This window comes from Gopherus evgoodei, chromosome 4 (assembly GCF_007399415.2).
Source record: "Gopherus evgoodei ecotype Sinaloan lineage chromosome 4, rGopEvg1_v1.p, whole genome shotgun sequence".
Taxonomy (NCBI): Eukaryota; Metazoa; Chordata; order Testudines; family Testudinidae; genus Gopherus; species Gopherus evgoodei.
The window spans coordinates 102,053,424-102,067,028 of NC_044325.1; the positions used below are offsets into that span (position 1 = coordinate 102,053,424).

At 38.9% G+C, this 13,605-nt stretch overlaps 1 protein-coding gene across 1 annotated transcript in view; it reads right to left on the reverse strand.

The window, feature by feature from the left end:
• Positions 1-13,571, reverse strand: part of CTR9 (CTR9 homolog, Paf1/RNA polymerase II complex component) — a 28,658-nt gene extending 15,087 nt beyond the window's left edge. The window contains exons 1-9 of the mRNA XM_030560360.1: positions 13,444-13,571; positions 11,481-11,579; positions 9,164-9,403; positions 8,438-8,555; positions 7,042-7,131; positions 3,925-4,073; positions 1,435-1,542; positions 808-915; positions 428-664 (exon numbers count right to left, since the gene is read on the reverse strand). Coding sequence (XP_030416220.1) covers positions 428-664; positions 808-915; positions 1,435-1,542; positions 3,925-4,073; positions 7,042-7,131; positions 8,438-8,555; positions 9,164-9,403; positions 11,481-11,579; positions 13,444-13,488 — 1,194 coding nt within the window. The 5' untranslated portion in view covers positions 13,489-13,571. The remainder of the gene's footprint in view (positions 1-427; positions 665-807; positions 916-1,434; positions 1,543-3,924; positions 4,074-7,041; positions 7,132-8,437; positions 8,556-9,163; positions 9,404-11,480; positions 11,580-13,443) is intronic.
• Positions 13,572-13,605: the final 34 nt, after the last annotated feature.

Below are 13,605 nucleotides of genomic sequence, written 5' to 3' on the forward strand. Positions count from 1 at the left end.
AGAATGTTAAACTGGGAGGACAAGAATATTCCCAGATATTTGATCATCAAGTTGTCATTTACAGGCAAATCATCTTTTTTGTGCAGAGGAAAACAAGTGTTTTTCCATAAGCAACAGAAAACAGAATGGTTTTGTTAGCTTTAGTAATCAGGTCTCCTAGTGTGGTCCCACTTCTGTTCAGATGACATTACCTCCTTTGCATCTGCCATTTGGAAAAGTGATTGACTTACTAAAACTATCACACATCCAGTCCTATTTTCACAGCAAAGTAAACCTGATTTTTAGTGATACCATAACTCAGATTTTCAGGGACAAAATTTTTCCCTTGGATGCATGAATGAGGCATCAGCTGGAGTGACATACATTCAAGGTCATCAAACAGGTAACACTGAGATCCAAAGTTCAGCAAATAAATATCTGAACATACTTTTGCAATATCTCGTTTGTCTTGGTCTTCTGAAGCAGCATAAAGAGATCCAAGGATTTTCATAGTCTCATAATTGTTAGGATAGGCTTTCAAAACTTTTTCAAAGCACTGTGATGCATTCTCCTTGTCCCCCCGATAAATGTACATTTGACCCAATCCAAAAAACGGTAATACAAAAGAGGATGAGGCAAACTGTGTGGCTTGGTAATAGTATTGGAAAGCTTGATCATAATCTTCCTAATTTAAAAGAAACAAGAAAACAAAGAAGATGGATTATTTTCTTAGTGTTCTGTTTAGTTTTTTTTAAAATGTTGAATATATTTGAATATTACAATGTTCAAAATGTAATCTAGAAGAGGATTTTAAAAAATTCATTCTACCTGTACATGAAAAGACCGGGCCAGCTGGTAGCAACTCTCTGCCTGCATAGCTTCAACTTCTGTATTATGGAAAGCATGGAGAGCCAAGTGCTGGACTTTACCATAATCCTGAATGATGAAAATAAAACTCAGTTTGAAAAATCCCAACCCATTTATGGTGAAGTTTATACACTTCTGAAACAACAGGCCTGGACTGATTAATGCAGACAAACAAGCAGTAGAATTTGGTAAGTTAACATCAGTAGATTTAGTTTGACAAGTTACTGTTCTTTTCTCTATACCCCAGTTTTAAAAGTAGCAGAAAATAAATGTCTTCAGGAAACACAAGTAGGTTTAAATTAAGAAAAAAGTGTGCGTGCTTTCTTTGCAGTCTTGAGAAAAAAAGTAATAAGGGATTTAAAAACTGAAACTTTACACTTGTCTGACTATACTAAAAATTTACTCTGACCCTTTGGCCTTATGAAAGCCACACGATGGGTAAAACATTCTTTTAACAGCTGTACTTTAATACCTTTCAAAATGTAGGATTTAAAATGATTTTTGTAAGGCAGAAGCAGTAATGAGTTTGACACTGGTGCTGTTACTGTTTAGAAGGTTATGGAATTTTCCATTCACGTATTTTCTTACCTTTTTGAAGAAGAAGTGATTAGCCAAGTGGTTCAGCACCATTGGGTTACTGGGATCAATTGTGTAAGCTCTAGAAAGCAGCTGAACACCATTTTTGATAGAATCAGCCTAGAGGAAATATTGATAGATATTAGCATTATATTTCAACATATTTCCTCAATATAACATCTTCAGAGCTATTCTTCTCACAAGTCCCAGGAACTGTGGCTCAGATGGGTCTTCCCATTGATGGCCAGAAGCAGCATCAGGACAGACAGAGATCCAGCCAAAACCTCTTTACTCCCCCCAGATTCACAACAGAGAGTAACGAGTCTTTTCATGGGTGGGAGAAAGGGGGACAGGACTTCCTGAGGTGGAGGTTTCCCCTACCTCCTCACAGATCCTCTCATGGCTGGACTTCCTCTGCCCACTATGGTACGTTCCCTAACACTCAACTACCTTGTTCCTGTTTACTCCCCCAGCCACCCCCAACATTCCCTTTCATCCCCACTCTGGCCACAATTACTAAAAGAGGAAACACCATGTATCCTCATTCTCATCTTGACTGTTTTGCTAATATGTTGTATCCTTGTCTCACTCAATATGTTTTTATCTCTAATGCGCAAGCTCTGGCCATGTGTTCCTATGCCTTTGTACAGCAACTAGCACAATGGAGCGCCAAACTCAACTAGGGACTTTAATATTTTATAGCGTAGTAGTGCTCAGATAAGCATTTGCTTTTTATAGTCTGCCTTTTACAAAACGAACATTACATCATTCCCTTCCAAAGGGATCTCTTAATATGCAATAATTTAGTTTTCCTGAATATAGACCCAAACTTTATTGTAAGTCAGAACACATGACAAGTACAGTAACTTGCAAGCTGGCACAAATGTGAAATTGTTACAGGGAAGAAATCTTATCTCTAATTCTATTTTCTGCTCTACCATTGACTCAATGTATAATTTCTGGCAACTCATTTAGCATTTACATCTCAGTTTATCCATCATAAAAACGGTAAAATACCTAACTGAGATTAATTTTCATGAAATGCTTTCCGATGATCAGATGGAAGGTGCAATAGAAGTGAAAGCGTTTTACAGTCCAAAAATATATACGGCCTTTCCAAAGCTATCATAGCAATATCCCTGTGAACTTAGTTTAATGAATCACTTACGATCTCAGGTTTTAGAACTTTGTTTGGTTCTATAATTTGAACAATGTAAATTCTCTCATTTCCATATATGTTTATTTATACTGTAGATAAAGTTAAATGTGCAAGTGCAGGTTTGAAGGGATGCAAAAGGAAAAACCAGACAGGAATAGAATTACTATTTGTATTTTCAATGCACGCTACATGAGGCTACATCTTAAATTTATATGAAAGCTAGAAACAGTGCAGAAGGTGGTCACATGGCTAGTAAGTAGGGTGTCCAATTGAGAGCAAAGCCTGGTCTACACACAAAAAGTTCTATTGGCATAACTATGTTGGCACAGGGTGCAACTTTTACTGATGCTGTTATTTGGGTAAAAGCCCTTGTGTAGATGCACGTATATCACTTTAGCTCGTTTTGCTTTGCCAAAATGGAATAACCAGTGCATGCAGTTATACCAGAGTAAAAGTGTATCAACACAGGAGGGTTTTGCCAGTGTGATTAAAGTGGCAAACCTTTTACTGTGGACAAGGTCCATGTGACACTTGTGCTCCTGAATCTACAATAGTTACATGCAAACTTCAGACAGATGTTAAGGTATTGGACTTATGAAGTCTGAATGGCCTGGGATCAGGCCACCTGAGAGACTGCCTTTCTTACCATGACACTCTGCTACAACAGCAATCAGTGGAGACACCAACAGTAGATTACTCCTTGATACAATGGTGAGGGAGCTGCTGGTATAGCATTCTCCCTAAAGTGTCCTCTTACACCAGACCAATTTTACTTGAGATTTGCAGACTTTCAGAGGATACTAAAGGACTTGTTTTTAATGCCTGGCCTTTAAAGCGGGTAAGGGAAGAATGCAGCAGTGGCCAATGTGTTGCAGTGTTATTTGTATTTAGAGGTGCTGCTTATTGAAGGTGGTGAACTAATTAAATTCCAGAATTAAGGACAAATTTCAAACAATTAACAATGTACTCAGACTGCGTACATGGGCAGAGTTTACTATTCTATGTTAATAAATAAATATAGATACGTACATACACACACCCCCACATATTAATTCAAAATTATAGTGGTGTGTTAAATATATATCACTTAGTGTACATATCATTTCTTAGAGCCGCTTGCATTTATAAGCGCAGGAGAGATTAGCATTATTTACTTTGCACTCTTCATAACTATTCAGAATTGCAATACCATCAACATCACTGATGTTGATTAAAGTGATTCAGATAATATATAAAATGTAAAAAAAAAAAAAAAAATGATTTTCAGACTGTTGTGAGGCTCACTATTTAACTAGAAACCCAATATAGCACTTCACATTCTCCCCATCCCAGCTCACACCTACCTCTTTGTTATTGAGTTCTAGAACAGCCAATCCAACCAAAGCCCCTACACATTTCGAATTGAGCTCCAGAGCCCTGCTGAATGCCAGACGAGCTTTTTCCAACTTGTTCAGTTTCACGAAGCAATGGCCCATGCCTAATCGAACCTCAGCTAGGAAATAAAAGCAAGTCATTCAGAATGTCAAAAATCAAAACTTTTTACATGTATGTTTTTTACTCTAAACAGTGAGCTGATACAGGATTGATATCTTTATTATTTGATTCACACTGTATTTAGAGATAGTTATAAACAAGGCCCCGTGCTCAATAGAAAAGATGACATTAATGGTGTGGTAAGATCCTGGTTTCTACTCTATTCCAATGAAGTAGGCTTCTATTTCTGAAGTAGTTTCAGATAATTTTTTTCATTAAATGAAATATGAAAGATTAGTGCAGTCAGTGTAACATTTATGCTTATTTAATATCACTTTTAATCTATTCCTAATAAGTAAATTTTTATTGTGCTGCAGAATGACATTTAGAAAGAACAGTATTACAGAATTGTCAAGCAGGAAAGCTGGAGGTTTGATCAGCTAGTAAGGGGACAGTTTTGGTACCTCACCAAGGGTATGAGATGGTTTGGGATTGTGGGATAAGCAATTAAGCTAGGTGTTTCTTCTAAAATGATTAGAAGTGTAAGAGTTAACAAAGGCTGCTTAAATCATCATCCACTGGTATCAAAGTTCTCACACAGTTCAACATAAAGGGAGGCGTTCACACTACAGACATTGTTTCAGGCTCCCTGCAGACTCAGGAATAAACAGCCACATTTGTTTACAGTCATTTCACATTTAGAAGTTATCCTTGTAAGTAGTAAAAAAGTTTAAGAAAAACATCACTTCAATTTCTGAGCACATCTCTGCAGAAAGGAGTTGATTCTGCAGCTAATCCATAGCTAAAGAATCAAAGATTACATGTGGCTCTAATTATAACTCATGTTTAGGACAGAAAATGGTCAAAAAGCTCCTGTAGGTGTACCCCATCTTTAAGTGTTTTATTACACTTATTCCTCTATTAAAGGAATATGTGACAGCCTCTTCAAGTACTTCTTTAACTTCTAAACACTGCGTATATAACTTCTCCTGCCTCTGGTAGTTCCCACAGAATTTCAGTAATAAAAATCCCATACAATACAATGAACGATTAGCTCATCAGATATTTTTGTATCATTTGACACATCTTAGACAAATTTGACACATACATCATTTGTTTTGTTCAGAATTCTGTGACATATCCATTTACCTCTGTCTAACTTCATATTCAAAAACCTTAGAGCTAGTTTCTGTAATCCTTTTTGGACAATAGTCTTGATTCAGACATCCCTTTTGTACTTTCTGCACTTCTTTAATGGCTTTTAAAAAAATCTATTGGTCAGAAATGTATGAAATACTATTCTGAACTTGGTCTCCTTAAGGTATGCCTACTCTTTGAACTGGAAGTATAAATCTCAGCTCAAAGAAATGTATCTGCACCGGCTCCCTTTGAGCTAGCATACTAAAAATGGGGCGAAGCCACTTTGGTGTGAGCCACTAGTCACCCCGAGTACATACTTGTCTGAGATGCTAGGCACATACTCAAGGTGGCTGGCCCTTCCCACTGGCAAAGCTATCCTCCTTTTGATGAGCGCACTAGCTCAAATCATAGCCAGAGAAAGTATGGCCAATGCTCAGATATCTACCCTAAACTTATTCATTTGATCCTCACCCAGACCAAATTTTACATTCAACAACAAACACTTCAACCAAACCATGGGAACAGCCACTGGTAGTAGGATGGCTCCTCAACATACCAGCCTCTTCATAGGACACCAAGGAGAAGAATTTCTGGACAAATGCACCATGAAACCAATGATATACTGGAGATACACTGACAATATTTTCATCTTCAGGACAGAGGACCTAGACTTCCTCAGATTTCCACCACAACTTCAACCATCCCCATCCATCCAAACTCTCTCTAGAACACTCCCACACCAGCATCAACTTCTTGGACACCACAATCAGCTTCAACAACAGAACACTGCAGACAAAACACACAATAAACCCACAGATCACACCTATCTTCACAGATCTAGTAACCACCCCAAACACACCAAGAAGTCCGTTATCTACAGCCAGGCTCTCGGATTCTCTTCGGAGCATATTCTGTGGTAAGTCTGGGATATACGCTTTAACACATTTAAGACTGCCTTCATCAAACAAGGACACTCCACCAGAGAAGTACATCACATCATGGAACAGGCCACCCAAACACCCCAAGAGAACCTGCTTCAATACAGGGAAAAAAATCCTTCTCCAACTGCACATTTCTATTTGTCACTTTCTACTCCACACTGGAACCCCTATGGGGTATCATAAAATAATCACAACCCATATTAAATGGGGACCACATCCTGAAAAAAAAAAAAAATCTTTCACAAACCCACTCTTCTGGCCTTCAAACAACTCACTAAACCTCACTGTCAGAAGCAAGCTTCTCACAGACCAAAACACACGAACTCAGGGTCTGGGGCCAGACCCTACCATAACAGATGCAAAACCTGTACGCATATTTACATTGCTATGATGACCAATACCTCCCACACACCTTTCAAGATACATGGATCCTACACATGCCTATCACAACATGCCTACTTTATTGGGGCATTTAGTGCACTGCATGATGTGTTAACTACCTATGCTAAACAATCTCTTCTGCATTATATTTAGCTGTGACACTGAGTACCTTTCCCTGAAGAAGGGCTCTGCGTAACTCAAAAGCATATCTCTTTCACCAACAGAAATTGGTCCAATAAAACAAAATTACCTCTCACCCATCTTGTGTCTCTAATATCCTGGGACCAACATGGCTACAACAATACAGCAGACATACTCGTAATCATTTACTCAGTTAGCAGCTATTACAGAGCCAGCAGAAAGCAAATCTGTCCTACAAGAATAAGAATTTCATTTGTGACAGCATGGATTTGAAAAAAGAAATTATAATAAAGCCCATTTTCTAACTGCAGGAATTTTAAGGACATTTTAGGTTTAAACAACTTAGTAAGATTGCTTCAGTAGCAAAGATTTTCTATGCCTTACCTGGACAACCTGGGTTGGTTCGCAGGGCTTTCTTGTAGTAGGCAAGGGCTCCTCTATAATCTTTCTTGTTGAATGAAATGCATGCTTTACCTGTTACAACAAACAAGTTACAGAAGTTGCTATAGGTTTGCTGTTCTGTAAAAGGTTTGACTTTTTCAGTAGTTAATGCTGGAATAAATGGAATTAATGAAGGCTTGGATGCTGTCAGGAACATTCACTTGATTATAACTGCGTTGTGCATCTTGATGCCAATCCTACAAGTGTCAAGTATCTCAGAAAATAAAATTAATAAAGGGCAACAGCAAACATAAAAGTAAGGTTTTAAAATAATTTTTAAATAACTTTCATTTTCCTTTCTTGGTTAGGAAGTTTGGATGAAAATTGCCCTAAGCTTCACTCTAGAATACTGACTGAAGGGGTTACTGCTTGCTGACTCTTCACTACTGAAAGGGTTCTGACCACCATAAGTGTCAGTAAGAAAAGACTCGTAAGTAAGGTGGACCGTCCAGGTGACCGGCCTCTTTTAGAGTAAAGGGTCTGCCCCACCTGTGCCTCATTCAGCTCTCCTCCCCAAATGTAATTAAATCAGGTAGGTCATGTGACTAAATCAGTCACATCAGTATACATCAGTCACAGGCTTAGGAATAAAAAAAGAGAAGCCTCCAGAGAGCCAAAGAAGGAGAGAGTGAGCAGACAGCTTGAAGGAGGCATACCTGCCTAGCGAAAGTAGAACTGTGCATCTGCCTGTTGGCCCTTCAGCCTACTGACCTTTCACAGAGCTGGGGGAAAGGACAGCTCAGAAGTTGAGTGGTACAGCCAGCCTGTATTATCAGCACAGACCCTAGGAGGGCTGAGAGACTCCTGACCTACAGAGGGGTAGCCTATAGGAACACTCATACAGAAGCCTAGAAGGAGGGCTGTAGGAACCCTGAATCAAGGGGAACAAGGACTTGATTTCAGGGGTTAAAAACTAAATTGATACATTATAAGAGACATATTAAACATACATGACCCCTCACAGAGGAATCTCAATTTAAAATATTTTGACCTGGGAGTTGCTTCTTATAAGAGCCAACAAAGGGGGAAGAAGAGGTAGCACATCTGCAGAATCAAGCCGTGTTACAAGGGTGGACATGTACATAACCACACAGGCATTAGCATACAGTTGTTGATAATGCCCCCACCACACCAGCTCTCTTTTCCGCAGGCACTTCCTGAATCCATCTCAGAATCTTAAATGCTTATTACCCCAAGACAGATCTCCCTTCTTTATTGCAAGGCCTACATATGTCTCTACTTACACGAATTTAGACAGACTGTGAACATGCATTTTCTACAAGTCCTAAACGGAGATGGAGAGACTGGGTTTTTGCAGAGATAGTCACAAAATTCTTACCAAGGAGGGCTGGAATATTATTTGGAGACTGGTTGAGCACAAAATGAAACTGTGCGTCAGCCTGGTCCATTTTATCACCCTCCAGCAGACAGAAGCAGGCTCTTCCCAACAAGTGATTCTAGATGAGAAACAGATTTCTAAGATATTATTCTTTGCATTTTTATACAAAATACTAGGATTTTTTATTTGGGTCTCTCTTTAAAAAGTTATAAAAATTAGACTAAAGGAAAGAGTGTTAAGGTACTACTTTAAACCTCATTTTGGTATTTTATGATGAATTTGATTCTCCTGCATCAATGCCTGTGGCAATACCAATGGTGAGACTGTAGGTTCCCACAATTAATTTCTACAAATCACATGCCATCAGAGTAGGAAGATATATGAGCAAAATGTTTAGGCCAACAAAAAAGGAATACACAGGCATAGTTACATTAAGATGCTTGAGCTAGGACCACTTTTATTCTAAGCAGTGCTATGCAAGTGCCAATTTAATCCAAATGTTTGTGAAATCAATAGTGTAACACACACTAATGAGGTTATAAGGGCTTCCCCATCATTGGCTACCTTCTCTTTAGGGAACAATAATTAGATATCTGCTTCCTTTCAAAAAATGTACTTTGAATCCAGAGTTGGAGTATGGATACTATAACAAAGTTACAAACTAAGTTTTATGACATAGTTTATAGCTATGATTGTGTCCATTTATACAAAGAATCTTTTTTTTACCTGATCATACATGATAATTTTGTCAGCCATAGTATACAGCAGGGTAGCTTGCGTAATGAGCTCCTTCTTGTTGTCTTTATTCTTTTCCTTCCGTGCCTGCTGTACATAGTATGCTGCCAGAGTATCTAAGCATGTCATCTGATCTTTTTCATGGTCTCTATAATCCAAGTTGCCATCTATTCGTGCAGCTTCCAATAGTTTCACAAAATCTTCTGTTTTTCCTTGTTTGTAATATTCCAGCTATAAAAGCAAAAAACATTTTAAATGCTACTTTTATAGCTATTCCACCATGATATTTTTCCAGTTAATCCACAGATATTCACTTACATACTAATGTAACATGTTTCAATATAGCTCCTTGAGTACTTTTTCTTAGTACAAAATCTTTCCAGTGATTAATTACATACACAAGTACAAAGAAAAGGAGTACTTGTGGCACCTTAGAGACTAACAAATTTATTTCAGCACGAGCTCTCGTGAGCTACAGCCCACTTCTTCGGATGCATAGAATGAAACACACAAACAGGAGATATTTATACATACAGAGAACATGAAAAGGTGGAAATATGCATACCAACAAGAAGAGTCTAATCAATTGAGATGAGCTATGATCAGCAGGAGAAAAAAAAACACCTTTTTTTAGATTAGACTCTTCCTGTTGGTATGCATACTTCCACCTTTTAATGTTCTCTATATGTATAAATATCTCCTGTCTGTGTGTTCCATTCTACACATCTGAAGAAGTGAGCTGTAGCTCATGAAAGCTCATGCTGAAATAAATTTGTTAGTCTCTAAGGTGCCAAAAGTACTCCTGTTCTTTTTGCAGATACAGACTAACAAGGCTGCTACTCTGAAACATACAGAAGTACAGCGGTTGTTAGAGCAAGTGCTCTGCTGTCCACAATAATTCATTCATACACACACAAAAAAATATTCAAAGATGAAATTGGACAGTACACAAATGATCTGGTACTCCTGTCCAGAAGAGCTCTGGGATCCTTAAGTGTTCAACTGGACAACCAGAGACTAAGCAAAACAAAAAAAAAAAGTCAGTTTGAAGCCTGCCTCCAATGCAACAAATCTGAGACTGCAGAACCTACTAGTAGTGTACAGTAGTCAGAAGAGGGTGAGCATCCTCATGTAGGACTTCAACCCCACAACCTTCTGGTACAGAAGTGAGCATCCTACCAGTCAGGCTGTAATCATTCCAAATTAATTAATTAATTAATTCCCTCCTTCCTTCCTCTCCCTCTCTGAAACAGGTTATACAGTAGGAAGAATACAGTAACCAAACGTTCGTGTCAGTTACAGCAAGTTAAGGTCTTTTAATTAAAAAGGAATGTTACTTTACACAGAAAGTATCCAGGATACCAAATTTCAACTATACTTACACTGCTAAATAGCAGTACGCCAAGACAGTATAAACATCAGACAAGAGTTTTACACACTGAAAATTGAAACAGCACATAAAATACTCGGAGGGTTAATTTTATTTAAAGGAAGTGAAATAACTATTCTAGGAAGCAATAAAATTTCTTCTCTTAAGAAGGAATAGAGATATATTTGGTTATGGAACCATCGAAAAAGCTATATATAAACCGGATTCCCAAATGTGATAGAACATCTTACATTCACAGTGTTCTAAAACACACTACATACTTTTGGAAAACACCTTTGGAAATTTAGCTAAGGCATACAGAAGTTGAACTTTACAAGGAGAGAGTTCAGGCCATTTAATCCTAAAATTCTATATTGTTGATTCTTTTCACGTTCATAGTCTTTTACAACCATTTTTCCTCCATTCACTCTTTTCTTATTTATCAAAGCACTTCCCTGGGAACTGTTCAGATCTCCCTTCCAGACAGCATAAACTTGATAGGGTAGTTACGTGAATATTGCTAGCACTGATCTTGCCTCATTATGATGCATAGCCTAGGTAGTAACTTCTGTGTTATAATAAAATCTCTCTCAATTTAGTAAGCACAATCAAAGAGATAATTTTATTTTTCTCAAGTCACCAATGTATTTTCCCCACTATATTTGAACACTCTTTTCTTAGAACCAAGTTTTTTACTTTGAAAAACCGAAGCTGAAACAAAATGAAGTGTGCAATTTTTAAATATAGTAATAAAAGCTGCCAAAAATGGTATCATTTAATTACAAACCTCAAGTTGTAGAGCCTCTACTGATATTTGCAATATCAAAATTTATATGTAAGAAATATCAAGCCCAGAATTAGTGACCTAGAAGAATAATTTAATTTGTCAGCTAACAAATGCAAAATAGTAGAAATTAATTTATTTGCATAAATACTCACTGCTAAAGCAATCCATATGTGCAGCTGAGTATGTTCCTGTTTCAGGATACTTATAACTTCATCCCCCTCCGGTAACTGATCGAAGTCAAGCTCAATGACCTAAAAGCAACAATAATATTCATGTTAAGTGTTAATTCATGTTATCTACTTTTTTAAAGTTTCATTTAAAGTCTATATTTACGATATTTATAATAGAAACTCAACAGAAACCCTAATCCTCACTCTACCTAGCACGCCAAAAGTTAGATTAGACAACCTACAAGTGTCTGGATTTTTCACTTGAAGAGGTTTTCTCCCCCACCGCCCCCCAAATAACATAGAAACTATTGTATATACTCGTTCATTAGCCCGTTCGTTTATAAGCCGACCCCTCAAAATGGATAGGCAAAAATAGCAAAAACTGTATGACCCTTTCATAAACCGACCCTATATTTCAGGGGTTGGAAAACTTTGGCTCCCGGTCTGTCAGGACAAGCTGCTGGCGAGTCAGGACATTTTGTTTACTTGGAGTGTCTGCAGGCATGGAGCCCCTCAGCTCCCTGTGGTTGTGGTTCACCATTCCCAGCCAATGGGAACTGCAGGAAGTGGCACCACTTCCCAAACCATGACCACAGGGAGCTGAGGAGCTCCATGCCTGCAGAAACTCTGGGTAAACACAACAACAATGTATTAGATCAGGGATCGGCAACCTTTGGCAGTTTAAAGAGTTTAAAATCATCAAATTTTGGTGTAGACCCATTTATAAGCCGACCCCCACTCTTTGATGCGTCACTTTTTTACCAAAAATATAAGCTCATTCGGCTTATGAACGAGTATATATGGTAAATACCTATGAGGTTGGGAGCAAATACTCAGAACACTAATGGGCACAGTGGTCAATAGAAACTGGACATTTCAGAGAGCAGAATATAATCCATTTTTTTGCAGTCTATGGGCAAAGGGAGAACAGAATAAATCTGTCCTATTATTTATACAACACTGACAATGTGCTCTGTAATGTAAAAGACATAAAATGAGTCTCTCTCAAAGAAGTTATGATCCAGAAGACAGACATATGGAAGGAAGTTTGGTCCAGTGGATAAGATGGCAAGTTTCAAACATAGTAACAGCTAATTGCAGTGAAAGATTTTTTTTAAACAAGTATGTGTAAGAAGTATCTAGTAAATGACTATAACTGCTTCACCAGTTTAAGGATTCGTCTTCATACAAGATTTGTATCAATATTAGTTTTAAATTGATCTAATTATACTGGTTTAAACACCTGTGGCACTCTTAAATCTATATATCCCTATTGTCAGTTTAGTTTATGTTGGCAAGGAACCCCTCGTAACCCAACTTGATATAAATCAGCTTGAAATTGAATTAGGAGTGGCTACAGAAGGTTTTACATCAATTTAATGAAGCAAACTTTAGAACACACTTTTAGCTAAGCTGGTGTGACTTTGTACATAAAACAACATGAAGTTTAACTATTCCATGTTATAGCTGGACAGCACATGGGCAAATGAAAGTTACTAGTCATCAAAGGAGTTCGGACTAAGCACCTTAGTGTCTTTGTAAGAGGCTAACATGTTTATTATTGAAGGTTATCTTAAGGGAACGAGGCCATCATTCTCTTCCTTGTGGTGCGTGTGTGAAAACAACCACTACACCTTGCGGCCGGCCGAGGCTCCGAGGCTGCATTTCCTAACAGCTGCTATTTCTCACCCCCATGAAAACCGGCCAGGCACAATCCCGCTGGACCCCAAGGAGGGACAGACAGGCCCGGGGGGGGGGCGGGGAAAGAGGTTCAGGGGAGTGAGGACGGCTCACAAGGCCCGAGTGTGTGTGTGTATGTGGGGGGGGGTCACAGTTATGAGGCCACCTCCCCCACTCACACACAGTCCTGGGGCCCCCCCGCACGCTGCCAGGGGACGGGACGGGGAAGGAACCAGGCCCGGGGCCTCCGCCGCGTCCCCCTCACCTCGTCAGTGTCCCGGAGGGGGATCTCGATCGAGCCGCGCGACATGATGCTGCTGGCGCTGGCCGCAGCCGGACCGCTTCAGCCTGGCGCTGCTGCCGCTGCTCGGCCGCTGCGAGCTCCGGGGCGGTCGCCCCGCGCACCCAACCCCCGTCACAAACACGC